We start from the raw sequence: 27,648 nt of genomic DNA, 5'->3' as shown, positions 1-27,648 counted from the left end.
TCAGTGTCACTTTTTCAGTGACAATTCAGTGCCACTTCTATATTTATGTCAAGTGTTCTGTTTATTTAATTTGTCATGTGCTATTTATTTAAATTTCTTCTACCATCACGTGATAAGTAAGATTGGCACTGAATTTGGCACCGAGTAGTAGCATAAAGGATCCCAACTGATGAAAATCTATGTCTAATGAAAGAGAAAAAACAAAGTAAATTTAGAAAGAAAATTTATAGGCTTACGTGATTACTGTCTGTCGAATCCTCAAAAGAGAAGTTTGACTGTTTATAAGGGCTCAAAATGTAATTCAGGTATGAGCTATCAAGTATTCAAGTCTGAGTACTTAGACTCTACAATAGATAATTAGACTTGAATGTTTAGATTCTATTTACATCCTAAGTGTTATATGGTGACTGAGGTATTAGATTCATTCCCTATAACTCTTGTGTTCGTGCAAGATCTAATTGTAATAACACTAGCTGAAACTCACGTGACATAGAGATCACGAGAGATTTCTTTTCTTTTTTTTGTAATTTGGAGACTCAAGCTACTTTAGACCCGAGCCGACACACTAAATCGGAGGAGTACGCAGCTGCCCCACTCGACGCACCACGCAAGATATTAGATTCATCCATTGGGCCCTTGTATTCGTGCAAGAGCCAATCATAACAAAACTAGCTAAAACTCACGTCACATAGAATTTACGCGAGATTTACTCTTATACGATAATGTCACGTACCGACTTGCAGGTCAAGCACAACTCAAGTCTAAACAGGCAATTCTAATTATGTGGGTTCCATACGTACCGAAACAAAATGAATATTTCAACTTGGATTTAAGTGCTTAGCCTCTACTTATATCCAAGTCCCATATCGCTTAACTTTCATTTGAAAAGGAGCCTAACTGCAGTGTTGATTACAGCAAGAAAATAGGTAGTGCTGTTTACTCAACCTATGTAATATCATTATTATTTTACACACACACACACATATATACACTCTTCACTTTTTGCTGTCCAGAAAATGGTAGGATGGAATATTTGAACTAGCGATAATGTTATCTGCTGTCCAACTGATTCTATGTCAAAAATTCCAATCATGTGGCTTGTTACATTCATTCTGACTTGTAATTGCTGATAAGTATTTCGTTTCGTACCGTCACTTACAAACAGAAACGGATGGAGTTCCTTTGACCTCATCAATTGCTGGCTGTCCAAATAATGCAAGGCCAAATAATTCCAGCTTGCACCAACTAATTTTTATCAATTGGAATGGATTTCTTCATCCTGGAAAACCAATAAAAACTTCAAAATTGTTTTCTTTGTCGGTTGGAAAAATTCGTGGACAAGGTCTAAGAATTTCTCAACTTGCTAGCTGTACAAAGTAATATATCCTATTAGAACTGCAATTTATGGAATATTGTCTTGCAAGGGAACTTGTTCCAAAAACAAGAAAAGAACAAACAGCAGGAATCGCCATCCACTGTTTAAGATGCTATTTCAGACTAGTTATGCACAGCACATATGACATAGTATTGGACGTTTTATACAAGGCAACTCATTTTATATACACCCTAGCCCCCCAAAGAAAAGGAAGAAAGAAACAAAAATCCCCTTTCTCTTCCCCTACAACTATAAAATTTTAGATCGAAAGAAGTAGAATTTGTACAGCTAGTCTAGTGTATCTAGTGCTACTGATTGTTATCAGTATCATACTGGCAACTCTGGCTGAGATTGAGGTTCCATGCAACTTGAAATTCTATAAACAATTTGAGCCATGTCAGGTCTTGCTTCAAAATTCTGAAGCAAAGCTTGGTTGGCCACATCAAACAACACCCTTAGTTGCTTTTGATTCACATCACCCCTGAGTTTCGGATCCAAAAGTCCCATCAAATCATCCAAATTCTCAGTCCTCCTGCAGTCCTCAGTCCATTCTGCAAGCGTGGTCGAGCCTTGTACTGACTTGAGCCCAGTGATGAGCTCAAGAAGCAGAACTCCAAAGCTATAAACATCACACTTTGGTGACACTATCCCAGTGTTAAGGTAATAGGTGTCAACATAACCTAGCGAACCCTTTATTGCAGTAGGCGTGTACGCGCTTTGCGCGTCGCTACCTAGCTTGCATAGCCCAAAATCTGCCAGTTTCGCGTGATCATCGTCGATTAACAATATGTTGGATGATTTTATGTCTCTGTGGATGACCGGAGGATCTGCTACACAATGGAGATAATCCAAAGCACGAGCGATGTCTTGAGCAATGTTCAAGCGGTTAGACCATGAAAGAATCCCCGAGCATTGGCCTTGGTACGTGTGCATTCGATCAAAGAGGCTCTTGTTTGGAACATACTCTAAAAGAAGAAGTTGTTCTCCTGCATGATAATGTACAAATCATGTCACATATTAGTACACTAATAGGCATTGTTATGATGACAATATCATCTAGTAGAAGAATCGTGCATGCATTTCTGTTATCTTGTTTTTGTGCAAAAATTAAGTATCATTTTTATGATGAATCTGGATTTTGTTGAATAAGGTGTATGATTATTAGACAACAATTGGAATTAACAAATTTAAAAGCAATATAAGGAAGTATCTATTTTTTTTCTTCCCCTTCTTCTTCTTCTCCTTTAGTTTGGAGTTCATAAAATTTACATGGTTGTTGATGAATTAGCCAACATTCAATCGATAAGGCATAACATTTTTCATTGAGACGTCTAATAGAACCATAAAAGTAGTCCATGCAACAGCGGACAAGAATGCCACGCAGTTCTGAAATGATTAGTTTTCTAATCTAAAAATTTATTTATTATGGTTAATTTGATGTCTTATAAGCAAGACCAAAGCCTTATGCATAAGCTAATTTCTTTGCTTCGCAGAGAACAAAGAGAAACCTAGAGATTTTCAATGGCCAGGAACTGTATGTCTATGCTCACGTCTTTGTCCAAATTCACTCAGATATTTAAATCAAAAGAAGTTGTGCTGCTCTAAAAAAGGTCAATGCAAACATGTTTTTAACCTAAATTTTTGTCCTATACTTGCAATGATATAGGCTTGTGGTACTCATATATTTGTTTCCCTGATTCTTAAGACCTTTTTTTTTTTTTTTTTATAATTTCCTTCTTGAGCTTAGAATACTAATCAAATTACATTTTCTACAATGTTCATCTGATACTAAATGGTATTATCAAGGCCACATATTGTATTGGATGCCGTAACACCATATTAATGTTTCTATTATCTTTTCATTAGTAGTTTGATTAAGTGTTCTCGCAAAAATGGCTGCAAACTGTTAACGTTATTAAAATTATCGGTACCATTCTTGTATTAGTTCATAAAGAAGGTTTATTTTGTTGCTAGAGGTGGGGATATACAGGTTGAAAACGGAAAAGAGTTTGGTAGATGATATCTTTTTTACCTGGTTATTGTATAAAAAATAAACTTTATCATTGAAACTATGATGCTTTTTAAAGAATATTCATTTTGTTCAATTTCTTGCAATCAAAGGAAACGGTGGTGATTTTAGCAAGAATCACGATATTAAAAAAAAAAAAAAAAAAAAAAGTGATGTCTAAACCTTACCTTTCTCCAAGCAGAATCCCATCAAGCATACCAAATTTGGATGAGAAATCCTAAGCAAAACAGACACTTCATCAAGGAATATTTTCTGGCTTCCTCCTTTCTCTTCTAGCACACGTTTCACAGCACCAAATCCTGCATCCTGAAATTCAGCAAGATACACAATTGAAGTTGCACCAACACCAATCTGAACCTTGAATTCCTTAGTTGCAACTTTCAATTCTTCCAAAGCATACGTCCTTATCGAACAACAATTGCTGCTACAATCACTAGCACTTGATGGACTCCTGGATATCTCTGTTGAAGGCTTGTGATCATGATCAATTTTCAGATTTTTCTCCGTATCATCTCCAGATTTTTCAGCTTTGTTTGCTTCAACATAAACAGCCCACCTCCTCAACAAAATTGTGATTATAATCACTAGTATTAGTGCCCCTACAATCCAAAAATGTCGCGGATTTGCTTTGACAAAGAATGACATTATTTTGTGATTGGGAGATCGACCAAGATATTCTTTTCTATAACCAACTATATTTATATGGTTTCTATTAATTGGATGGAGGAGAGGTTTGGGAGAGAAGAGGAGATAGAAAATAATCAAGGAATGTGTGGAAATGTTGAGAGAAATATCATTAGAGGAGAAGACTGGTGCTGCGGCATAACGAAGAAGATCCATAAATATGGCATTTTGCTGCTAATTGCAGAGCTGGAACTTGAAAGCAACTACTTATTGTCTTATCCATGAGAATAGTAATGTGCTCAAGGGTCTTAATTCTGTCATTAAGTAGTTAATCTTGAAAACTAAAAGTTAGTTTAAGACTTTCATAAACTATATTGTCCATCCATAGGAATGATAAATTAATTAGTGGACTTTGTAGAATTCTTCAAGTGTAATTTGTTCTATAAGGCTTTCTAGAGCTGCCACTCTGTGCCCTCAAATATAATTACACCTGCCACATTATCTCTTTATATAATTTCATTTCAAGAGATAATTAGTGATGTTTGGTCTCCAAACATTATACTAACAAACTTTTGGAGTCAGCACTATATCTGCTGTCTCATACGGCGTATATATGTTTATTTGACGCATATAAATTATTTCTCATAATTTTACAATCATAGAGTGCTTGCTAGGTAGAACACCATTTGTACGGGGATAATTTTTTAAGGACAGGGTCTCCAAAGGAGCAATCTGAGAATGAAATCCTAAGTTTATAATAGATATAAAACATAGAGTTGCAAAGGACCCAAAACTTGATTTTTTTTGTACTATCCAAATTCCTTTGAGTAATTTCACTTGAAAACAGTACAAGTTAAAATTATTATTTAAACTCGACTCATTTAAGCTTCAATCGTTTCAAACTAATTTGTCTAACTAAAATGGTTGATTCAACTTGAACTCGAACTAGAGCTCATATTTTGCTGTTTTAATGATTTATTTTTATGGCTTATTTTTATTTTGAAAAAGGAAATTTTATTGATGAAAATTAAGCACAACTACAATGAACTGACCACTATGATGCAAAATAAGTCAAATACAAAGGCTTGTTACTTGGGAAGAGGAAACGATGAGTACAATTTCAAATGCTTTAAAAACACAAATAGATGTTCCCAAACAAGGCTTACATCCATCCATTTATTAATCAAAAAGACAATTAAATAAGTAGTCTTTGCAATATGGATCAGACAATTTACTTTTAAATTTTTATTCATTTCCTCGTGTTTGGCATAATTAAAAGCTGAACTATAAGACACCAAAACTATCTTTTCTTCATTAACCTATCCCTTTTCATCATCAAAATATCTCATTGGACTCCATCAGAGCACAAGTATAATAAAAGGTTTAAGACTTATATATGACAAGGGTTTTGACCGTGTGAAGTCAAGAGGAACGAAACACAAACAATAAGCTATCTGGAAAATATTTATGTTTGCAAATATTGGTTGACATTGCTTGTACACTGTAAAATGGTAAGCAAAATGAAAAAAAAAAAAAAACAATTGTATTAGGTGATTTTTTGGATTGTAAATGCTTTTATGCTTAGACATAAACTATTTAGCAAGCCCCTAAACTATTATAATCATTAATTTTTTTATCCCTCATCTATTTCAAATGTCAAATTGATCCCTCAATAAGAAAAAGTATCAAAATTTTGAACCTTCAATCTATTTCCATCATTAGATCCGTCAAATGTGGCACTTAGATTCATTAGCTTTAACAGTAGAGATCGAATATTGAAGGATCAAAATCTGATTCTTTTTCTTTTATTGTTGAGGGATAAATTTGAAATTCAAAATAGATTAAAAATCAAAAGTTGATGATTAAAATAGTTTAGGAACTCGATAAGTAGTGTACTTTATGCTTAGTATTGGAGAGCAAGTTATTTTATGGCAAACTTAAGACAAGGCTGCACGAGAACTTGAATCCATTCAAGGCGTTGTAGGTTGAGATCATGAGTCTTAACACTTGTCAATCACAATTTTATAGTATCCAATACATGCAGTAACATAATGAATGTCTCTATTAACACAACTAATGAATTGATTAGACAACAAATGTAACACAACTACTTTTAGTACGTAAATTTTATTAACATGTAAGAAGTTATTATTGCTTCACATTATTTCTTTAAGTTCATAAATTTGTTATTTTAATATGTCCTTGCTAATAAAATTAAATACAATTGTTGACCATAAAATTAAATACAATTAAATACATTTATTTTAATATGTACATTTATTGCTAATACATTTATGGCAAGGGGAGGGTTGACCATAAGAACTTCTAACAAATTAAATACATGTTGGCTTTCTTTTTTTTTATTATTAATAGATTGGAAGGACTGCTGGATTACTCGGTCTAAATAATTCCATATTTGTCCTAAAAGATTAGTCCTTATGATTTGTCAATCCCTTAATAATAATCTTTAAGATCCCATTCTTTTTCTAATTCATTTAGTTCTTCCCAAAAAAAAACAAAAACAAAAACTATAAACCACAACATCTAATGCAAAGTTTAAGAACGTCATATGCTTTCCACGTCATCTAGGCCAACTAATTAAAAACATGATATCAAAAGGCTTTTCTACCCGAATTTGATTGTAAATGTTGAGTTTGAAGTCAATAATTATCATCTTGTAACAATATACCTGAAATTAGCAGAAAAATCAGATACTTTGCTTTCCTAGTCCAACTTTTTCATATTGTCACTCATTTAAGACCAAGTGCTAAAATATTCCTTCAATTCCTATGTATTGCATAGAAAAAGTCATAATTCTTCTTTACAATATGACCAACTGGGAAAAAACTAAACACAAAAGTGAAAAAAATTAGCATGAGTCAGTTAGATGTGTGAGTGTTTGTAATTGCTTGTTTACATGTTTGTGTTTGTTTTTGGTATTGCAACTTAAGGCAATTAGCAAGCATTCCATTTACAGTTTTCACCCCCTCAACTGCAGTCAATTATTCAGTATTTTGTTTGGAAATGCCTTCGAACTTATTAAGAGAATCTGTCAAGAAAATAGCAACTCAAATTCCAATTACAAGACAAAACGAAAACAAAAATGAGATGTTACCACTTCGCTTTACACCATTTTCATATCAAACAAGGACAGAAGTCCGAAAGAAAGACAAAGTTATTCCACTGAGTCTATTGTTCAATGGACATCAAGAAGTATAATACTAAAATTGTCGTTGTCTATGTCGTTTTCCTATAACGTTTTTACATCTAAAATGTCTTTTGCTTCTTGTATGGAAGTTTTAAAATTGAAAGAATAAGTCGTTAGAGGCAAATTAAGATGATCATTAGATAGGTTGCTGGCTTAAATTAAAATGAAGTAACTAAACTTACTAAAGTTACAAATCGTGTAATAATTTTTCAAAGGAAGAGATCGTGTATCAGCCTGTTGTTCCAATTAGGGGTGGGCGCAGGTTGGATGCCCGCCTAATCCACCATTTGGTTAATTCAACCCGCACCTTGCGGATCAACCATTTCTGACCCTTATCCACCCCGCATATCAACAGACAACAGGTACCCGATTATAGGGTACTCGCTGAGATAGAGTTGGGTCAATGGGTATCCGCTCCACCCCACTTTTCATTTATTTTTTTTTAAAAAAATAATTTATACTAATTTAATTTTATATTTTACTCCTTCATCTAATATTTAATAAAGATTTTTTTTCTCAAAAAAAGTCTCCCACCAAGAAATAAGCATGCGAAAAGAATACAAGAAAAGGAAAAAATTTAAAGAATTCAAAATCAATAAAAGTTTGAAATAAGTAGCACATTTTTTTAAATATACGCTCTACATTAATTAAAATTTTTTCTATAAAACATAAGATTATGACCTCTATAAATGAATCTTGTAAATAAATTATAGTCTCTCATATTTATAATGCAATCTGTTCAATAAAATTGCTTATTTAGTTCTAAAAATATTATTTTATAGTATGTGTAAAAAAATAAAAAAATAAAAAATTTATACATGCGGGACGGGTCAGGTATCCATAGGTTTTTAAATATGTAATTCTAATCAGCCCCGCATCTTAGTAGGTACTCGACTCGTCTTTTAACCTGATCAAATAATACAAATCGGATATCCTAATTTTCGAATTGGATCAGATCGAATTGGATATAGTGGGTTTTCAGGTTAGCGGATAATTTTGCCCACCCCTAGTTCCAATACCTTGGTGATTTAGAATTAGTTGAGGAACCTTTTAATATGTTTCATCTTTAGTGAAGGAGCCCATCGGGGAGGTGAGCAATTATATAGTTTTAGTTATTTGGAAATTTACTCCCAATCTAAGTGGTGAAGAATATTACACATTTAACCCAAAAATTAATAAGATGGCTCAATATACAAAGTAACATTTTGCCTCGAATTATTTATCCAAAATAAATTGATTCTCTGAAGGGCTAAAAAATATATATATTTTTAATTCTCCCACTCCTCCCTTTCTATCCCTAACTATTAGGTACAAAATTCAAATTCTGAACTTGAAAGTAAGAAGGACTCCGCTCTTCCCTAGTCACCGAAGGGTAGAAATATAGTTGAAAATTCTTTTGAGATAAAAATTCTTCTCATTAATTATTGATAAGGCTAGTAGAGGCAGCAACATGGGTTTCCATTTGAATACGTGGCACACTATTGGCAACCTTTCCTGGTTTTTCTTGCTAGAACGTCAATTAAGATAGCTTGGTTACTGGAATATTTTCGTTGAAATGATTGACTGAAAGTTCTTGACTTTTCTATATTAATAAATGGTCTCCCTTGTAAATCTTATAATCTTCCTGGGGCTTGCAATGAAGTTTCTATCATTGACTATTTTAGTTTGACAGGAAATATATGACACATCCAAAATACTGTTAAGTATGATGGTATTTCTTATGGGATTTAGTTTGGCAGTTATCATATTCACTAGTTGTACACTTGTACATCCATATTCTGGTGGCAAAGGGAGAACTGCAAAATACACCCTCAATTGCCAAAATTGCGGTGATGAATTGGTTTCGATCAGCTAAAACCTTTTCTAAATTATATCACTAATGAATGCTCCAAAGGGAATCCATGGGAATGACATGGTAGGTATGCATCAGGGTAAGGTAACATTACAAAACATTTCCTTTTTGCCAATGCACCAATCTCATATACACATATAGTAAAACCCCTATAAATTAATGACTTTGAAATCATACAAATTCTATTAATTTAAAAAGGTTTTAATAATTTGATAAATTATTAATTTATTAATTTATCGAGTGTACTTTTAATTCAAAAAAACTCATTTAATCAATTAAGATTTTATTTTATTTTATAAAAATATGAATTATTCTATTAATAAAAGGAGGTTAAAAGCTTAAAGAATATAAACCAGCCCATATCTACTTGATTTGCAAGTATAATTTAAATTTCTTAATGTCTTTAATGTACACACGTAATCGACATCATTATTTTATCAAAATCATTAATTTAGTTCACTAGTCCAAGTTGGAACTAGGAAAATTATTATTTAACAGAGATTTTTAATTTATCAAGTATTAATTTGTAGAGACTTTACTATATATGTATGTGTATTTAAATACACTCACACATATAGACACACACACGCACACACATAATATAGGGTAATTATCACTTTAGCCCCTTAAACTATATCACTTCACCCCTATATAAGTAATTTAACTCAACATATTAATAAATTTTGGATAAAAGTACCCCTTTATTCTATAGCATTACTACATTATTATTATCACTTTATCCCTTTAAATTATAGTGATATAATTGCTTTAATCTCTAATATTATTTTCTAGACATTTTATCTTATCGTAAATCTAATTAGTATGGTAAAAAAAAATTAAATGTATTTACTTTTTTTATATATAATTAAAAAAAGTTGGATTGGTTATTCTTCCCTTTTTTGTTCACTTTAAGAGATCCAAAAATATAAAAATAAAAGGGTTTTCTCAAATTTCTTTTTTCACACTTATTAATACTAGGAAAAGAAAAATAGATAGGAAAGAAGGAGATAGAAAATTAGATTTTTCAAAGAAACAAAATAAAGAAGAGTCTAACATTGTCTTATTACTTTAAAGTTGTTGGGATTAGGATTAGAATTGAATGGTAAACAAAAAAGTAAAATAATTTTAAAATAATAAAAATTTTAAATTCTTTCTTATTTGTATTAAAAAAAAAAAAAAGAATTGAGCTCTCTATCTCTCTCCCTCCCCGTCTGCCTTCCCATCTTTCTATTCTTTTCAATATTAATAAGATTGCAAAGAAAAAATATATTAATAATTTGACTTTTTTTCTTGATACTAAAAAGGAGAAAAGCCATTCTAATTTTTTTTTTATTTTTATTATAAAAAGAAGAGGGTACTTTCTTCTAAATTTTTTAACTAGTTAAGTTGGTTTAACGATAAGATAAATTGGCTAAAAAATAACTCTATGCGGTAAATTGATAATGAGACTACAGTTTATAGGGGTAAAGTGATAATAATTTTAAAAGCTAAACATGTCTTTTCACTTTAATTAACAAACTCCGTTAAGTTTGACTGTTAGTCTTGGAGGTAAAGTGATTAAAATGTAACGTTAAGGGGGTAAAGTGATAATAACCTATATATATAATTAATTAATTAATTTTTCCTACACTGTCAATGTATACACTTTGAGGGTTGGATGAATGCCACATTATCTGAATTTTAATTTAAACATTAAATTTTATATATATGGCATGCATCTAGACCTACTAGTATATACACTGTCAAAAATAAAAATAAAAAGAAAGAAAAAATCTTTTTTGTACTAAAAAATAAAGTCAAATAGATCTTAGTTTAGTGGTTAAACTTGAACCTTAGAGGTCCTTAGTTCAAATTCTTCTTTTCCCTTCCCGCTTCTTAAATCCTACCATTTTCCTTACTAAAAAGGAGTTTAAAATGCTTAAAAATATGTAATTATTCATTGTTGTTTCAAATTAGTTGTTTAAGTTTTGTACATCTTTTGTTTTATTATATACATCTTCTCTAAGTATTTATAAGTATGTGCGTAGTAGAATACAATTATGATCGACAATTGTAAAAGCCCCTTGTGCGCGTCAATTGACTCAAAAGCCTTATATACTGAAGTAGCAAAATCTTGGATAGACCTAATCTTATAGATTATGTGATCTAAATTTTATCACACCTTCAACTCTTGAGTTGGTGAGGTTGTGTGACAAAATTTGAGCCACATGATTTATATAAATCAGATCTATCCAAATGTTTGCCTACTGAACCTATATACACGAAGGACTTAAGTGGTATTGACGATTTTATGTTTATCATTAGTCAAACTTTTAAAATATAAGCCTCTAACATCTCATTCTTTTTTTAAAAAAATTTTTTTGTTCTTTCAGATGAAATCGTTCTATTTAGGGGATAATTTAAAATCGTTAGATACTTTCTAAAAAATGTAGGAAAACATACCAAAAAAATTACATGGAAGGGCTTTTTCTAGCCAAATTTTAATGCTAAACGTTCAGCTTGAAGTCAATAATTATTATCATACAAGATAGTCTTGAAATGGACATTACAATTTTCAATTGCAGACAAAAGAAATACTTTGCTTTCCTCGTCTGACTATTCCTTAAGGACTCCCACTTGTCTTGAGACCAAATCCTTAACGAATTTGTGTGTATTACATGGCAAAGGTCTTGATGCTTCATTAGAATATGACAACTAGGAAAATAAAAAGACTGAACTGAAAATTTTAGCACGAGTACGTTAGCATGTGTTTTTTTTTTTTTTTTTTTTTTTTGTCGACTGACTGGGAGATATCCTGACCTGGCCAGAATCACCTAAACAAGTCAGACTACTCCTCTCAGGCTGTGAGAGCCCGCCCCAAGAATCACAGCACGGTAGCTCTTGGGAGTCGAACCCGAGACCTGCTCCTAAAAAGAAAACTATGGAAACTGTCTAAGCTACCTAGGGGCGAGTACATTAGCATGTTTGAATGTTTCTAATTATTTATTAGACTAATTTCACTTTGCACCCGTTGTATTATGAGCTTTAAATTTCAACATCATGCATTCTAAACTTTCTAATCCGCTCCACTTTAGTTAAATTGCTAACACTTTTTAAAAAATTTTAAAAAGTCATAAGTAAAACTAATGTACTTTTTGCACGATTATGGACTAAAGTGAGCATGGTAAAAAAATTAGAGCGCAATTTGTCCAAAACTAAAATTCAGAGTGAAAATTGTGAATCAGAGAAAACTTAGAGAGTGCAAATTAATTAGAATGTGTCCTTACTTCTTTCTGTGTCATGTGTTTGTTTGGTAAGTAATGCTATTGCGGACTCTAGGTTAAAAAAGGGGAAAAAAAAAAAAGAAGGGTAAACCTTCCTTTCCACCACCCTATACTGTGGGTAACATATGGCATTTGCTTGTTAATTTTGAACGTATTAAAAGAATTTGTCAACAAGATAGCATCTCAAATTCCTGCGTCAAGACAAAACAAATGTCAAAAACACAAAACTAAGAGGTGTCTCCACTTACACTTGCACCATTTTTGTATTCAAAGAAGGGCAAAAGTCCAAACGAAAGAGAAATCAAGAGTATCATACTACAAACGTCATTTTTTGTGTTGTTTTTTCCTCTCCCTGTTTAACATTTAAAATGACTTTTTCATTCTTGCACAGAAGTTTCACAATGGAAGAACAAGTCATTGGAGGCATGCACACTAAGATGATCATCCATCACTGGCTTAAAGGTGAGGTAACTATATTTACCAAACTTAAAAATTGCATAATAATTTCACAGAGGAAGAAATATGTGTATCTAACACGTTGTCCCAATATTTTGGGGATGTACGATTAATAGAGGAACCTTTTTTTTTTTTTTTTTCCTGTTTTAGCTTAGCAAAAGATGCCAATGGGGAGGGGAGCAATTATATGATTTTTGTTATTTGAAAATGTGTGCCAATTTAAGTGGTGAAGATTTTTATGAGGAACCCTAAAATCTTAATGAGGTGGCTCAATATCATGAAACACTTTGCTAAATCGAATTTAAACTTATAGTGTGGGGAAATATATTGTCATTTGATTGGTACATGAAGCAACATTTTGGCTCAAATTATTTCTCCAGAAAAAAGTGATTCTATGAAGGGCTGAAATAGTTGAAAATAAACTTTTGGGAAGAAAAGTTCTTCTTATTATTGATTAGACAAATAGAGATATCAATATGAGTTGCAAATTGAATGCGTTTAAGTGCTATTGGCCACGTTTCCTGGTTGTTTCTTTCCAAAATTTTGAGATGACGATCGACATGATTTACCATAAGTCCTCTACATTGATAAGTAATATCCCTTGTAAATTTTTTTTTATATATAAAAAATAAATTTCATTAATAAATTATGAAAATCATCCAACACGATTTGATTCATACCATTATAATCAGGAAAAAATTATGTTGCCATCCCTTCCTTCCGTTTGGTTGTGAATATTCTCAACTACAATCTCAATAGCTTGGTGTCAATTCAGCCGAGTGTTTTTCACAACTTATGCATACCCTTGATTTGAGTGCCAAATTCTTTGGTCTTTCACGATCTTGACCATCAATTGCAGACAATCTTCAGGAACAAATCGGGAAGAGAGGTCCTAACTCATAACTCAAGATCTGAACGTTTTCATTGGGTTGGTGAATCATGGATTGTTAAAATTAACGCCAAATGATGTCCTTTTTTTTTTTTTACAAGGGAATCAACAGCCGCTATCCGAGAGTGTGCATTGGATAAATCTCGTCCCATACAATAGTCTGCCAACCACACGGAGGGGTAATAAGTGCTAGGCAAGCCCTGTACGATGGGCAAATATCTCAAGAATGGTTCGAACCCAAATTAGTAAAAAAGTATTATTCTAACTCTATCATCTCAACCAACTCTAACATCCCCGATCCGTAGGGGATCTTTTTGTTGTTGACTCCTTTAATTAGATGGGAAAAATGACATATTTGAAATTGAGCTGGGTATGATGGCTTTTCTTATAAGATGTAATTTGGGTAGTTATAGTATTCAATTGTTGTGTACCAATATTTTGTCATGGAGTTTCAAGCTTCAACTTACCATGACTGCCCTTTGGTTAAAACTTGTCCTTGAATTTTGGATGTTCCCAAAAAAAAAAAAGTTAAATTTGCCAACACATTTCGTGCCCTCCAACCAGCTCTTCACTGCTACTGGCCAAAAGTATGGACCCCGAATTATGATCTTGATGTTGATGCTATGAGAAATATAGCAAGTTCTATCCTGAATTAGTCCTTTTTTTGCCTTATGAGTTGGCTCATGCTTTGCTATATTTGCAACGCAACTTTGAGAAGTAACTATTTCTTTCAGAACTACACAGGCATCACCAGCTAGAAAACGCGCTATTTCTAGTTGGACGATTGGCCTTGAAATTTGACACATGCACGGAACATCCAGACGCATTGGTGCACGGTACACAAATCCAATGATTGATAAATGATCTCAGAACAATAAAACGCTATTTAAATTGTCTCAATATATGAGTCCGACTTAGTATCTTAAAATAAAAATAAAAATTTTAAAGGAGACAAATAAGGGGTAAAGACCACTCAATAAATGAAATTGCCTAACAACTTTCTTTTGAACTATTTAAAAGCTATCTAACTTGAGTTATGAGTACAATGATTTCTTTTTCATTTTCAGGAATGAAAAAGACAAAAAAATGACTTAAACCACAGTCTAATTGATTTGATAATTTTGACACTTCGAATCCTCAGCCCCACTATGGAGATTCATAATCAAACATCACTCTTCAAATTATGACACGTCTCACGTGAGATCATTTAAATCAATTCCTATAATATAATTTATTACACGTGTCAGAATTTAAAAAGTGAGACTTCTTAAGTGGTCTCTATATTGGGGTTAAAAATCGGAATTGGATACATGGAGCACATTTCATGTGGACTAATAGCAAGATCAAATGGGAAGGTCACGTTGAAACCAAAAGAAGAAAATGAATTTTTAAAAATTCAGTAAAATTGAATGCGATTTAACTCATAGGGACATTAACAACAGCCACAATGTCCCTATTTAACTCTTAAACCAACTTTTTCCCTCTTTCCCTTTAAGGCTTGGGAGCCTCATTGGACTAAAAAAAAAAAAAAATTGAATAGCCAAAGGGTACAATGTGAATAATTTGATGGTTGTGAAGATTTTTTTGCCATTTTAATCTTACATTATCATATCACAGAACGCATTTCAGTAATTAATTTAGTGTGTTTTGGAAATTAACTCCCTTTTTAATACGTTTTTCATATTAGTTAGTGGGGTAAATTGCGGTAAACTGCCTCATTTTTTTTATACCAAAATCACTTTGCCCCTCAACGTTATTTTTACCACTTTACCCGCTCTATTTATCAAAACAATGTTTGTTTTGATAAGATTGCCTTCATTTTCAATCATAAAAATATGTTAATTTGCAGCTTACTATCATAAACTAATAGTCTAGTTGCACTTTGTCGACTAACGATTCATAGGTAATTTACTCTTGTTATTGCAATCTTTTTCTTTTTATCGTTCACTTTTTCTTGTTTGTTTCTTTTTTCTTATATATTTTCTTTTATCCCTCCTCTTGTCACTTTAAAGATTTTCTTAACAATATTTGCAACTAATTAATTGTAAGCTCTAAGTTCTGTTTCTATACCTAAATAAATTTATATTTTTGATTATGCATGTCGTAATACAAGCAACAAACTATTGCAATCGACAAATAAATTAAACATAGGAATTTGTTATTATCCAATCAATCATCACGAAAATTAAGAAATAAGCGACTTCAGACAAAATAAAAGAATGAGCAAGAAAAAAAATTAAGAAAACCAAACCTCAATAAAAATAAAATATATGTTGTTTGTGTTACAAGGCGTACTTAATTTGAAAAATAAATTAATCAGGCACATTCATAAGAATTAAAGTTTGTGGTTAATCAATTATTAATAATAATTACATATATTTAATAGTAGTGGCAAGAGAGAATGGGACAAGAATAAGAAAAATACTAAGAGAGAAGAAATAAAAGGAAAAAATAAATATAAATAAAATATCATGGGGTATTTTTTTTTTTTTAAAAAGAATATCATGGGTATTTAATGCTTAAACACGAATTAGGATATAAATTCGAGCATAAGATTCATTGGATAGAGAGCAAAGTGGTTTCAGAATCACGGTTCATCGCGGTAAATTACTGCAATTAACTATATTAAGAAAGTTGCTTTCTATGGTAAAACACAGTAATGAGTAAAGTTTCCAAATTTGGAAGACTTGAAAATGGACTGCCAACTAAATATGTATGAATCCTGCTTAACACCATTACTGATCCACCACCAACTCTCCAATTACTTTAAATCTTTACCATATATATTTTCTTCAGTTACATTTGGAGATTTGTTCTACTTGCCCATTTCTATATTCACATTCCATTTCTCAAATCAAATTTAAGTTGACAGATTGAAATATTAATGGTCCTATTGGCTGTAAAGTGTTGACTTTCCACCACCATAAGGTCCATAACATCTCCACCTTCGCCACCCTGAAGCACGGTTTAGCACGTTCTACCTAGAGTAGGCATGAAGATTTTTTGATGTTTTGATGAGAACCCAGATGAGGAAAATTGGGTTTTGCAATTAAATTGAGTTAAAATCCACATTCCTCAGTGGGTTTTCTTGGAAAGGTGTTAATATCAGCCAAAAAGGCTTCTTGGAACAGTCTCTTGAAAGATATGGCTAACTACAAGCCAGTTTTTCTGACCATCTATGCCGCTGTGGTGGTGGGAGTAGTGGTGTCTTCTTTTTATGTTTTCTCGGCAGTTTACAGCTCCTCATCTTCGTCTTCCTCCTCTTCTTCTTCCTCCCTCTGGTTCAGTCCAGGTACATTTGGGGTTTAAGGAAGGTTTATCCTTTCATTTCATGTTTTGAGTTCTTAATGACGTTTTTAAGGCTTCTCGATTAGCATTTTATTGTTTGTTTTGATAAAGTTTCTATCTTTTTGGATTTTGGTTTAGTTAATAAATTGAAGGAAAATCTGTTTTTCTTTTGGCCCTTTCACTATCATGGTCTGTGATACTTTATTTGGTTTCTTTATTAAAAGTTCATTTGTTGCAATGTGGTCAACCATTGGATGATGAAGGACTATATTTCTGAGATTGGCTGATAATGTAGCTATAACATCATGACATCTAGTAGTTCCAACACAATTATATGAACTTTGCATTGGTGAAACTTCATGCATGTGGGTTTCGAAGGAACTAAGAAACCGAGCAGAGGAAGATATGCAAAGAGTAGGTTTCGAATTGTATATTTAAAATGCTCATGTATCTTATGGTTAAACATATGGATTGTTGATGTGGGATGTGATATTCATAGATGGTGTACAACTTCCCTAACAGTCCTTATAGGCAATTTACTATTGCAATAAGCAGATTTCAGTTTAATACAAAATTAAAAAAATGCGGATTTCATGCAAGTTTATGCATCTACCATATGTTATTTGACTTTAATATCAAGATGTTGTTTCTTCTAAGCTGTTAATTCATGCCTGACCTTTTTCACCTTCTAGTATCTTATTTTACTTGCGTTTTCTCCAGCCCAAAACCAGGTATCAAATTGTTCTCATCTAACTGTTGTGAATGTGTCTCTGGGTTCCGCCTCCCAGACACAGAGCAAATCAATGATGCCTATTTGGGAGGTCCCCCCTTCTGGTTCTAAGATGCCACCTCTTAAAACCTTTAAATTGACAAAGGAACTGGTTCAGCAAAGGGTGAAGGATAATGTTGTAGTAGTCACCTTTGGTAACTATGCTTTCATGGATTTCATACTCACATGGGTAAAGCACTTGACAGATTTAGGAGTGGATAACCTTCTTGTTGGTAAGTGATAGTTGTCTTCTCATAAAGCTGGAGAAAGAGGTCAAGAAACAATGACTTAATTGTTCAAAAAGAACTCAATTGTGATGCAGGTGCCATGGACACAAAAATGGTTGAAGCTCTTTACTGGAAAGGTGTACCAGTGTTTGATATGGGTGGCCATATGAGCACAATAGATGTTGGATGGGGTTCAAAAGCATTTCACAAGATGGGAAGGCAGAAGGTTATTCTGATTGATGCCATTCTTCCTATGGGTTTTGAAATACTAATGTGCGATACAGATGTGGTCTGGTTGAAGGTAACCTTTCTTGCTCAAATAATTGTTTGCCTGATCAAGTAAAGTTCTTTAGACTGATCCCCATTTGGCTTGAAAAATGGTCTGGTTCAGTAAGTCCTGTTGCACCTTTTATGAGCTGGGTAAATAGGCAGAAGTAGTAGCTCACATTGGTCAATCTACTGCTTCAGTTGGCTGGCTTCACAAAGGATGCCAGAAGAGGGAGGAAGAGGAATGAAGGGAGGGATGGATGGCAGTCAAGTATGTCCAACTGTGACAAAGAATTAATCAGCTGTTGCTCATATTTTCAGAATTCATAAGTAATCTCAGTAAAGGAAAGGAGGGAAGGAATATTGGTAGTTGGATGTGCAAATCCTTCTAATGCAGTGATGTGCAATGGGGATAAGATGGCGCGATTCTACCTTTTATTCTACCAGCGACTGTAAAAAAAACCAAAGACACCAAGTCTGTAGAGCTTTATTATTCTATTTGTCAGATATTGCTAGCTTCTCAAAATCTCCAAGAGGGAGGAGGGACAGTGAGGAAGGTATTATGATTCTGATAGTAGTGTTTATATTACTGATGGATTGTGAATCCACTAATTAGAATCTTGAGCAACTAAGAGTTCAGTGGGATAGTTGTGTTTGTGCGCGCACGCGCATGTGTGTGTGTGTGTGCGTGAGAGAGAGAGAGAGAGAGACATGAAGATCCTGAAACAATGTATTAGAGTTTTAGAAGAAAATATTATTTGTGTATAACTGGTTAAGTATGGCCTTTAACAGCGAGCAGTTATGAATTTGCTAGTCCCTTTTACTAGTCCTTCCTAAGAAAGCATGATACCAGTCAAGCGAAGGGTGATTGTACATTGATAATGGAGAGTAATGTCATGCAGATTTTTTTTGGTTTTGTTTTGAGTGCACATTCACAAACTGTCTTTCGTCCTTCAAATAAATTTTGTTTCTGAAAAACGTTTGTTTATGAATTTGGTGATTAAATGTTCCATCTTGTCCAAAAAAAAGGAAAAGAAAAAAAACTTTTGAGGTAATTTTTGGGCACTTCTAAACGCAATACCAAAATCTGTTTTGACTTTTCAGCTGCATGCCTAATCTTCACCTTTTGTTTGTCGCACTTTCTCAATTTCCATGTAACAGAATCCGCTGCCATATCTAGCACGTTTCCCTGAAGCTGATATCTTGACCTCAACTGATCAAGTTGTACCAACAGTTGTTGATGATAGTTTGGACAACTGGCAACAAGGTGAGCTTTGAAGGAAGTTACTTACCTACTATTTTCTTTTTATCCCCTTGCTAATGACTAGATTTTCTTCCTTGATATTGTTGTAGGAATACGGAATTATCCTTGCTATGTTATCGCTTATTTTAGGTGAATAATGATGACCATGCAGCTTGTTTGTTGTAAATACTGAATTCTTGAGCACTGATAGGAAGATGAATTTTCTGCAGCTTACATGATGACTTGAAGAGTCTTGTTATACCATGCTGGAAATGTCTCTGTAATCTTGTGTGCTTGTTCATATGGTTGGATCTTCTCTAAAGAAACAAAATCTTTAAATTTCCTGAATTTTTCAATGGTACTTCACTTAGTTCTGTAACAACACTTCCAAACTCTAGGTGCCTTTAATGGAGTTAGTATGACTTAAACTAATTTCAGATTAATAGTTAAATTTCATAAATGCTGATATCACACGACACTTTCACATTTCCAATCTGTTGCCTTTCTACTTAATACGTGGGGAGCATGGCAACCCTTTTCCTGGCCAAAGTGGATGGTGAACATTCATTTTCTTCATTGACATTTTGTAAATAGGTCCTGTTCATCAACTTGAACTCAAACCTCATATATCATCTTTCAGTATGCAGGATATTAATCTGTCTGTAATGTTGTTTTCTTGATCAGTGAACTAAGTATTGTGAAGTGAGATTTTTCTATGCTTTGCATTAGAGACTGGGGGGTGTATTGTGTAACTAGCTAGCCAGAGGGCATTAATACATGCAATCTGGTGGTAACCATCTTGTTTGAGCCTTTAAGATGAATAATAATGATTGATTATTGAAAATTAGGACCTGTATTATGAACTTGAAGCAATTAGGTGAATAGCACAATTTGCTTGACCATCCTCCAACTTGGTTCCCTACCAGAAACGGCTATTAAACCTGACTATCTTAGGTTGTGCCTCTGTTCTTGTGGGCAAATGAATTGTCTTTGGTGGATCAGGATTTGATTTCAAGGTCCTATTGATGAGTATAATCAACCTCCTTTTGCCTTTAAGAACGTATTTTAAATGTTATTCTACCAAGATTTATGATTTTAAGTCTAAATGTACATTTCGGATAAAAGTCAATCCATGGAGCAACTTGTCAGGATATTTATTTTCCAGGGATCTGGTGCATATGATCAACTATTGTGCGTCCGCCAAAACCAGCCTCTTGAAACAGTGAATGTGTAAATAATTTTGTGGAAGTGTTATTTCATTTTTTGTAAGATTGTTGGAGTAGAGCAAATGGAACTTGATGAGCGCTTTTTATTCATGCTGCTATTTTACGCATAGAAATCAAGTTACAAGTGAAACTTTATTTAGTTTAAAGCATAAGCGTATCTGCTGATGATAACTAAGTCTGCCAGTTGTCATGGCTGAAACAAGCGATACCATGTAAACCCGTACTTAGTCTTTTGACTACAGAGAATGAATATCTGACAGCTTGATCATGCATGTGGATAATTTACACTACTACTAGTCTTACAATATCTAATGAGATAGTTCTCTCTGAATTTGTATTCCCACAGTTAAAACTGAAGTATCGTGAAACCCTAATAGCGTGGGTGACACCAATAATTATCCCATATGAAAGACAAATTAGCTGGTGTACATTTTTATTGCTGATATGAAGGTATTCGTACAATTTTAATCCTCAATAGAATGCTTACAGTTTCACTATTGGGGCCTGCATAAACTAGCCAATTAGAAGTTCACCATTAAGTTGTAAAACATCAGTTCTTAAGTTTGATATTTTCACATTCAATTTTGTTTCTTTTCTTTTCTCTCTGATGTATTTCAGCATCATGTAGCTGTGCTTGAATTTCATATAGAATTAGTAAAATAAGTTAAATGCTGGAAAACAAAGATCTCAAACATAACTAAGCAAAATTACTCTTATGTTGCCATTTTCCATATGAAATGCCATGTCTTGCACAGTTGGTGCTGCATATAATATTGGTATATTTCACTGGCGGCCATCCAATTCTGCAAAACAATTGGCAAGAGAGTGGAAAGAATTGCTTCTAGCTGATGCTAATCTATGGGATCAGAATGGTTTCAATGATCTTGTCCGGAGGCAGCTAGGTCCATCTGTTGATGAAGAAAGTGGACTGGCCTATGCTTATGATGGAAACCTCAAGCTAGGTCTTCTCCCTGCAAGTATTTTTTGCAGTGGCCACACTTACTTTGTTCAGGTAAGCCCCTGAAATGATGCTATTTTTCTGCTTCTCAATTTCTGATTTTGTTGCTCAGGTAACAACTAGGTAGACATCTTTGGCTAATTTATGAACTTTTTTTTTCATTTACTGACACTAATTTTAGTTCTAAATTTTCGTGTACCCCTATGCTATTTTACAGGCAATGTATCAACAACTCAGACTGGAGCCTTACGCTGTACATACCACATTTCAATATGCTGGAACTGAGGGAAAGCGTCACAGGCTACGAGAAGCAATGGTTTTCTATGATCCACCAGATTACTATGACGCGTCAGGTTCTTTTTCTTCTAAATGTTGAAGATCCTTTCTGCATGGATTCCCTTCTGACAAATGGCTTGTATTGACTACCTTTTGTGTCGCTTATATTCATTCTGTATACTTAAATGTTTCTGTGTATAGCTTTCTGTGAATGTGTTATATTTCCTTTTCCGGGCATCATATTTTCAATTCCTTGTCCTGGGTCGCAACAGCTATCCAAATAAGATAACCAGTTTACCAAGACTTTTTGGGACCCTCGTGTTTCTATCATCACCATATTTGTCTTACTTGCTGCCCAATTGCTTCTCCTCCTGGAATGAGCTATTTCTTTTAGGGAATGTATAAATTTAAGTTGTTCTGTTGTTATAAATTTCTTCTGACCTGGTTACTAAATTAAGTGTATGAGGTATGGACAGTACGTAGTCACATTTTAGAATTACATATATTGTCATATTTCAAGCGGTAGTACTGGCTATTATCTTTTAAAACATGAGATGACCTCACCAGAGCCCGAATATGATACAGAAAAGATGCCTATAATTTAAAGGTGTTGAATCTTTAAAGAGCTATTAGATGTATAGCTTTCATTTTTCGAGATTGATAATTTTGATATCATGTTACATCTGAGAAAACCAATAAACTAAAAGGAATATGTAATTCATATATGGATGGTCTTTACTGCTGTATGAATTGAAAGTTTTTACTTCTTTTATTGTGAAAATAATGAAAATTTTAGACTAGGTTATCTAAGCTCTACTCATGTGGTGCTGGCCTCTATATATCCTCACCCCATCCCATCTCTTGCTAATTTTAAACTCATGCATAATTTTAAGCAGATCATCAACTATGAAGCTGTTTCTGCTTGGTGGATTGTTGGGTCAGACATAGTTGTTGATTATGATCATCCTGCTGTTTTAAGTTTAATATCACCATTCCACAACGTCTTGTTTGAGATGCAAAATGGCCAAAGAACTTGAACTCCGTGCAACTTTCAGTGACATGTCCACGACTGCTGCAGAACCACTCTGCCTAAAATATACCTGTTATTACTACATTCTCCCCAAAATTGCAATAAAGTTGTTAAAGAATTTCTAGAAAGATCTGCAACTAGTCCTGAGCCTATCCAAAATAGCCTACATCATGTACTTTTCTGAGCCCTGACCCATCTACTACTTTTTGACATCATTTCATTCTTCACACTTCAATCAACTATTACTTTTTGCTTGATTCTAGGGAGAAAGTCCTTTTCTTTTGCTATTTGTTATTTCTGTTCCTTGGTATTTATCAGAGCTCCCAGTGGACTAGGTTCTTTCCATGTTAATAAGTTGGTTGAACCAAAATTCAAGAACACAGGAAATGTAATGACAGACCTAGACGTCAAAGAGAGAGCAATGAATTTGAAATTCATTTGTGTTAACTGTGGCAAAGGGGGACATATGTTTTCTGATACTTCTTATTCAATTTTTGTGTTAGTGAGTTAGAGGGTTTGAATTTTCTATGAGTTTTATCTAACAAATGGATACATTCTTAGACATGAAGAATATGCAGTTGTTTTCTCCAGATTCAAGCGTGAACTTCTTTGCTTGTATTCTATTGTGTTGACTAGTCACCGGTTTCCTGTGATGTTTGTTGAATCACTTTGGTATTCATAGCTTTCATTTTCCCAGTCCATTTCTTGCTGTGATAAGGCTGAATTTGTAATGTTTTTTAGAATCCTACGCAGGAGGGTTCTTGACATTCAATCCTTCTATACCCAAGAGCTTGTTACTAGATGGAGAACATAATCTTGAATCACACTTTGATCTTGTAAATTACCAAGTATGTGCCTATTGCCATAGTCTTTTTGGTTTATTACCTTGTAATGTCTTCTCATGCTTCATTCTTATATGTGTTTATGCAGATCAAACAAATAAGGACTGCACTTGCTGTTACTTCATTGCTGAATCGTACATTGGTAAGAATCCTTTCCTCTTATACCCAGTCTAAAATTATGTACTTCTAAGATGTAAATCTTTTATAACCTTGTAAAAAATTCTTTAGAATGGATGACTAGAAAAAGAAGTAAAGAAACCCAGTCTTCGACAATGTACTTCTAAGGTGTAAATCTTTTTAAACCCTGTTAAGTGCAATAGGTTGTTTACTAAGAGTCCCAGCTAGATGCCACATGAGCACTAATTAGATTTTCATGGCCTCTTTATGAATGTAAGTCTGCTCATGATACTTTCCATACTACCAGTCTGTTGAAGCTTAATCTTGTTTCAATAACATTATCAAATTACCTTGGAAGTGGACTGTCTGTAAAAAGTCAATGGAATCTAAGACGCGGCACCATTCTCATGTCTTGATCTCTCTTTGTTCTTATTTGTGATTTTAGGTAATGCCTCCGCTCTGGTGCAGGTTGGATAGGTTATGGTTTGGACATCCTGGAATTTTGCCAGGCAGTATGACGAAACAACCTTTTATCTGTCCTTTGGATCATGTGTTTGAGGTACTAAAATAGGACTATTTTGCCCCAAGGAGAATTATAATGAAAACCAAAACATATAATTATTATAATTATGCTCTGCAGAAAAAATTATGACCCACTCAAACCAGTTTGGTTGCTTAGTTAATTTGTTCTCCATTGTGATACCCGTACCCTATGCTGACCAAAAGAAATAGGATGGTGTTGTGGGTAGGAGAATGAAAATTTATGTCCTGTCCTCTCTGCAAGGGATGAACTTGGTATAAGACTATCTAGAATTGGCCTTAGAAGTAATTCACATTTGCAATTGGCAGTAGTTTCCCTATGTATTTGCTAAGTAGTCTCTGCTTATTTGATTCACTAATAATGATAGATTCTTTCAAGGTGCATGAACAGACTCCATTCTGTGGTCGAGCAATGGTAATGGACTCTTAATGTTTCTGAAGTTTCATGAAACTGAATTGAAACTGCTTCTTTTTATCACAATACTTTTCAAGGCGCCTTGTTTTTTCATACATCAAGGCATGAAAGTCGATTTCCTCTACAGAAGCTCTGCAATATTTGTAAAGACTACCACCTTATGCTGCTGGTGGAATCATCTTAAGTATCTTATCTCACAATAGTTGCATGAGTATAATCTTTTGTTCAATACATCTATAATTTCCTATGAGCTGTGTGTTCTGTTTCGGTTAATTCCTTGTAATACCTTTCAGGTTAAGACAATGTTGAACGAATTGCCAGAGGACGAATTTGGACCACCGATCAGAATTAGGGAGTATTCTTTATTTGCGAATCCATCCATGCCCAAGAAGGTTTTCCTTCAAGCTGCTAAACAACAGCTTATGATTGTGCATCTCTTATGACATCTCGGCGACAAACTCTGATTCTGGTGATATTTTTTCAGGTGAAGGAATCATGGCTTGATGTAAATTTTTGTCAAGAGGGGTCACGAGGTTGTGAAGTTTCAAACAGCACAAGTCAAGCGGGAGTTCTCAAATTTCCGAAGCGTAGTTCTGAAGAAACGGTAAATATGATTTCGACACTAGACTTTGGATCTATTTAGTGGATTCCAAGACTTTTACTGTTCACATATAATAGTCATTCAACTTGTTTTCAGAACTTTTCCTACATGAAGGTTTGGATATTGCTGGTCATTGACATTTTATCCATCAATAGATCCAATTACCTGCGTTACTTCAAATACCGGTAAACAGAAATTTGTGAAAATTACTTCAGGGTGACCATTAGAATGGCATCTTTAAGTTTATAGCAACTTTGCTGCTAAACCATCAACCATTCTTGCTGGAAATGGTCTATTTAATAGTAGTTTACGGGATATAGAATTAATATAATGGTTGATCATTGGAAAATGGACTTGGGGTTGTTTGACAACTCTATTAGGTGCTCAAATGAACAGATTGAGAATTCATTTTATTTAATTTATTTGATAACAAAATTTGCCTACATGAATACATCATGCACCAATTAACCTGTTATTTTCTTCAGCTTAACTCAATGCTCATTGTTTCTAGCATTAGTTATTTGTATTTTAGAAAATTCACGTATGGTGGACTATAACCAGACAAACAAAGATTGAATTCATTCCATTTCTTCCATCTACCTTGTGGTATTATCATTTGCATTATCAGCTCCATGTATTTTATATCTGCCAATCCATCAGACTTTGAATATCTGTTAACTGACCGACATTATAACTTGGTTGTTTCAATCAGTACAAGACTGTATTCTCATCGTTCAAAGATGTTAAAGTCATCCAGTTCTCATCCATGCAAGATGCCTTCACAGGCTTCGCTGATAAGGTAATATATCTCTCTCTCCTTGTATTTGTATACATAATATGCTTGCCTGAAAGCGTGTTGTGTTAGTCTGTGATATTCATGAAGCTTTCTGGAAATTTATTTCTATTTTGTAAAGGCACTAACACAAACAAACCAATGATCAGTCAAGGGAGGACAAATTCAGGAAGCGTGTGAAGGCATATACAGGTCTTTGGTGTTGTGTGGAAAATCATACTCCAGGTCACATATTATATGACATCTATTGGGATGAAAAACCCAATTGGAAACCTAAACCACCTCAAACTCCAGAAGAAGATCACCACCTGCTTTAACACCTCTTACCGGTACATATTGATGTCGCTCCAGCTGTTGAAGTAACTTGAGCAGTGCAGCAGGATGACATGCTAGAACTATTCTAGTATCTACAGCCGCATTGTTGACACCAATAGAGCTGTATAGATACCATCCATGTAAGATCATATCTATAGATCTATAAGGCTGACTAGCTAATTCCTGAGATAGCATAGTTTGTATTATGTGCATACTTACAAAAGGATTTTGGTGGTTGTCCAATTGAAAAAAGTGCGAACAAAAAGTTGATACGCATATTGAAAGATAGTTGTTGCTGGTCTCTTAGCACTTAGCAGCATAAATACAAGTGTTGGGAAAAAAAATTATCTGAAAATCATTTTATTGCAAAATAAATGACTTGATATTTAAAATTGGGCCCCTCAGTTTTTCATTTTTGTTAAAGGACCAGCTAGACTCCTGATGATAGGGGTGTAAATCAGAATCGAAATCGGTTATTCAAAATTTTGAAATCGAAATTTTTTGAAATTTTGGTATCAGAATTTTCGACTGATTTCGATTTCGAATTCACCAACTCCGAATTCATGAATATAAAAATTATTATTATAATTATATAAATATTTTATTACATATATATATAATATTATATATATGTGAAAACGAAATAGGAATTCCGAATCACCAAATTCAAGAATATAAAAATTATTTTTATAATATAAATGTTATATTATATATATATATATATAACAGATTTGAAATCGAAATAGGAATTTCGAATTTCGATTTCTATTTCGAATTGTGAATTCGAAATCGGAATTAACAGGTTGTTGAAGTTTGTGCAATAATAAATACATGCTCAATCAAAATATAATTTCTGTAGATAGTGATAAGTAGGGTCGAATCCATAGGGATTGGGGATATTTGTCTCTTTCGAAATTCAAGCTAACAATGGGGGGTTTTTATAGCAATGACAATAATTAAACGGTTTGAATAAAAATAAATAACCAACCAAAAATTAAATGTCAAATTATTAAAAATCAAATTAACAATAGCTAAGCTCTAGTTA

At 33.5% G+C, this 27,648-nt stretch overlaps 2 protein-coding genes across 7 annotated transcripts; one reads left to right on the top strand and one right to left on the bottom strand.

Annotated features, from left to right (window-relative positions):
• Positions 1 to 1,580: 1,580 nt before the first annotated feature.
• LOC113705758 (probable receptor-like protein kinase At1g49730) lies at positions 1,581 to 4,049 on the bottom strand. Its single transcript, XM_027227668.2, has 2 exons — positions 3,572 to 4,049; positions 1,581 to 2,361 (listed from the first exon to the last, which is right to left on the bottom strand). Exons 1-2 carry the CDS (start codon positions 4,047 to 4,049, stop codon positions 1,703 to 1,705), a joined length of 1,137 nt encoding a protein of 378 aa, XP_027083469.1. The 3' UTR covers positions 1,581 to 1,702.
• Positions 4,050 to 16,428: 12,379 nt separating this feature from the next.
• LOC113705536 (arabinosyltransferase XEG113-like) lies at positions 16,429 to 26,879 on the top strand. 6 transcript variants are annotated; one of them, XM_072063627.1, is made up of 13 exons: positions 16,429 to 16,988; positions 17,705 to 17,986; positions 18,058 to 18,281; positions 19,409 to 19,514; positions 21,472 to 21,728; positions 21,892 to 22,027; positions 23,722 to 23,828; positions 23,911 to 23,964; positions 24,385 to 24,498; positions 25,188 to 25,286; positions 25,379 to 25,498; positions 26,208 to 26,294; positions 26,410 to 26,502. In XM_072063627.1, exons 1-13 carry the CDS (start codon positions 16,841 to 16,843, stop codon positions 26,431 to 26,433), a joined length of 1,758 nt encoding a protein of 585 aa, XP_071919728.1. In that variant the 5' UTR covers positions 16,429 to 16,840; the 3' UTR covers positions 26,434 to 26,502. The 6 variants fall into 6 exon arrangements, with proteins under 6 accessions (XP_071919728.1, XP_071919724.1, XP_071919727.1 ...); XM_072063623.1 differs by having other exon boundaries at positions 16,431 to 16,988; positions 26,438 to 26,879; XM_072063625.1 differs by having other exon boundaries at positions 16,432 to 16,988; positions 18,076 to 18,281; positions 23,734 to 23,828; positions 26,438 to 26,879.
• Positions 26,880 to 27,648: the final 769 nt, after the last annotated feature.

Source organism: Coffea arabica, chromosome 8c (genome assembly GCF_036785885.1).
Source record: "Coffea arabica cultivar ET-39 chromosome 8c, Coffea Arabica ET-39 HiFi, whole genome shotgun sequence".
Classification (NCBI taxonomy): domain Eukaryota; kingdom Viridiplantae; phylum Streptophyta; class Magnoliopsida; order Gentianales; family Rubiaceae; genus Coffea; species Coffea arabica.
The sequence above is the reverse complement of the archived record's forward strand: the minus strand, read 5'-3'. Positions and strand labels throughout refer to the sequence as shown.

Bases quoted from the DNA above. Each gene is read 5' to 3' on its own strand.
- LOC113705758 (XM_027227668.2), bottom strand. From the start codon at position 4,049: ATGTCATTCTTTGTCAAAGCAAATCCGCGACATTTTTGGATTGTAGGG. The intron at 2,362-3,571 runs GTAAGGTTTAGA...ATTATCATGCAG, and splicing joins GGGATTCTGCTTGGAGAAAG to GAGAACAACTTCTTCTTTTA.
- LOC113705536 (XM_072063623.1), top strand. From the start codon at position 16,841: ATGGCTAACTACAAGCCAGTTTTTCTGACCATCTATGCCGCTGTGGTG. The intron at 18,282-19,408 runs GTAACCTTTCTT...TCCATGTAACAG, and splicing joins CAGATGTGGTCTGGTTGAAG to AATCCGCTGCCATATCTAGC. The intron at 23,965-24,384 runs GTAAGAATCCTT...TTGTGATTTTAG, and splicing joins CATTGCTGAATCGTACATTG to GTAATGCCTCCGCTCTGGTG.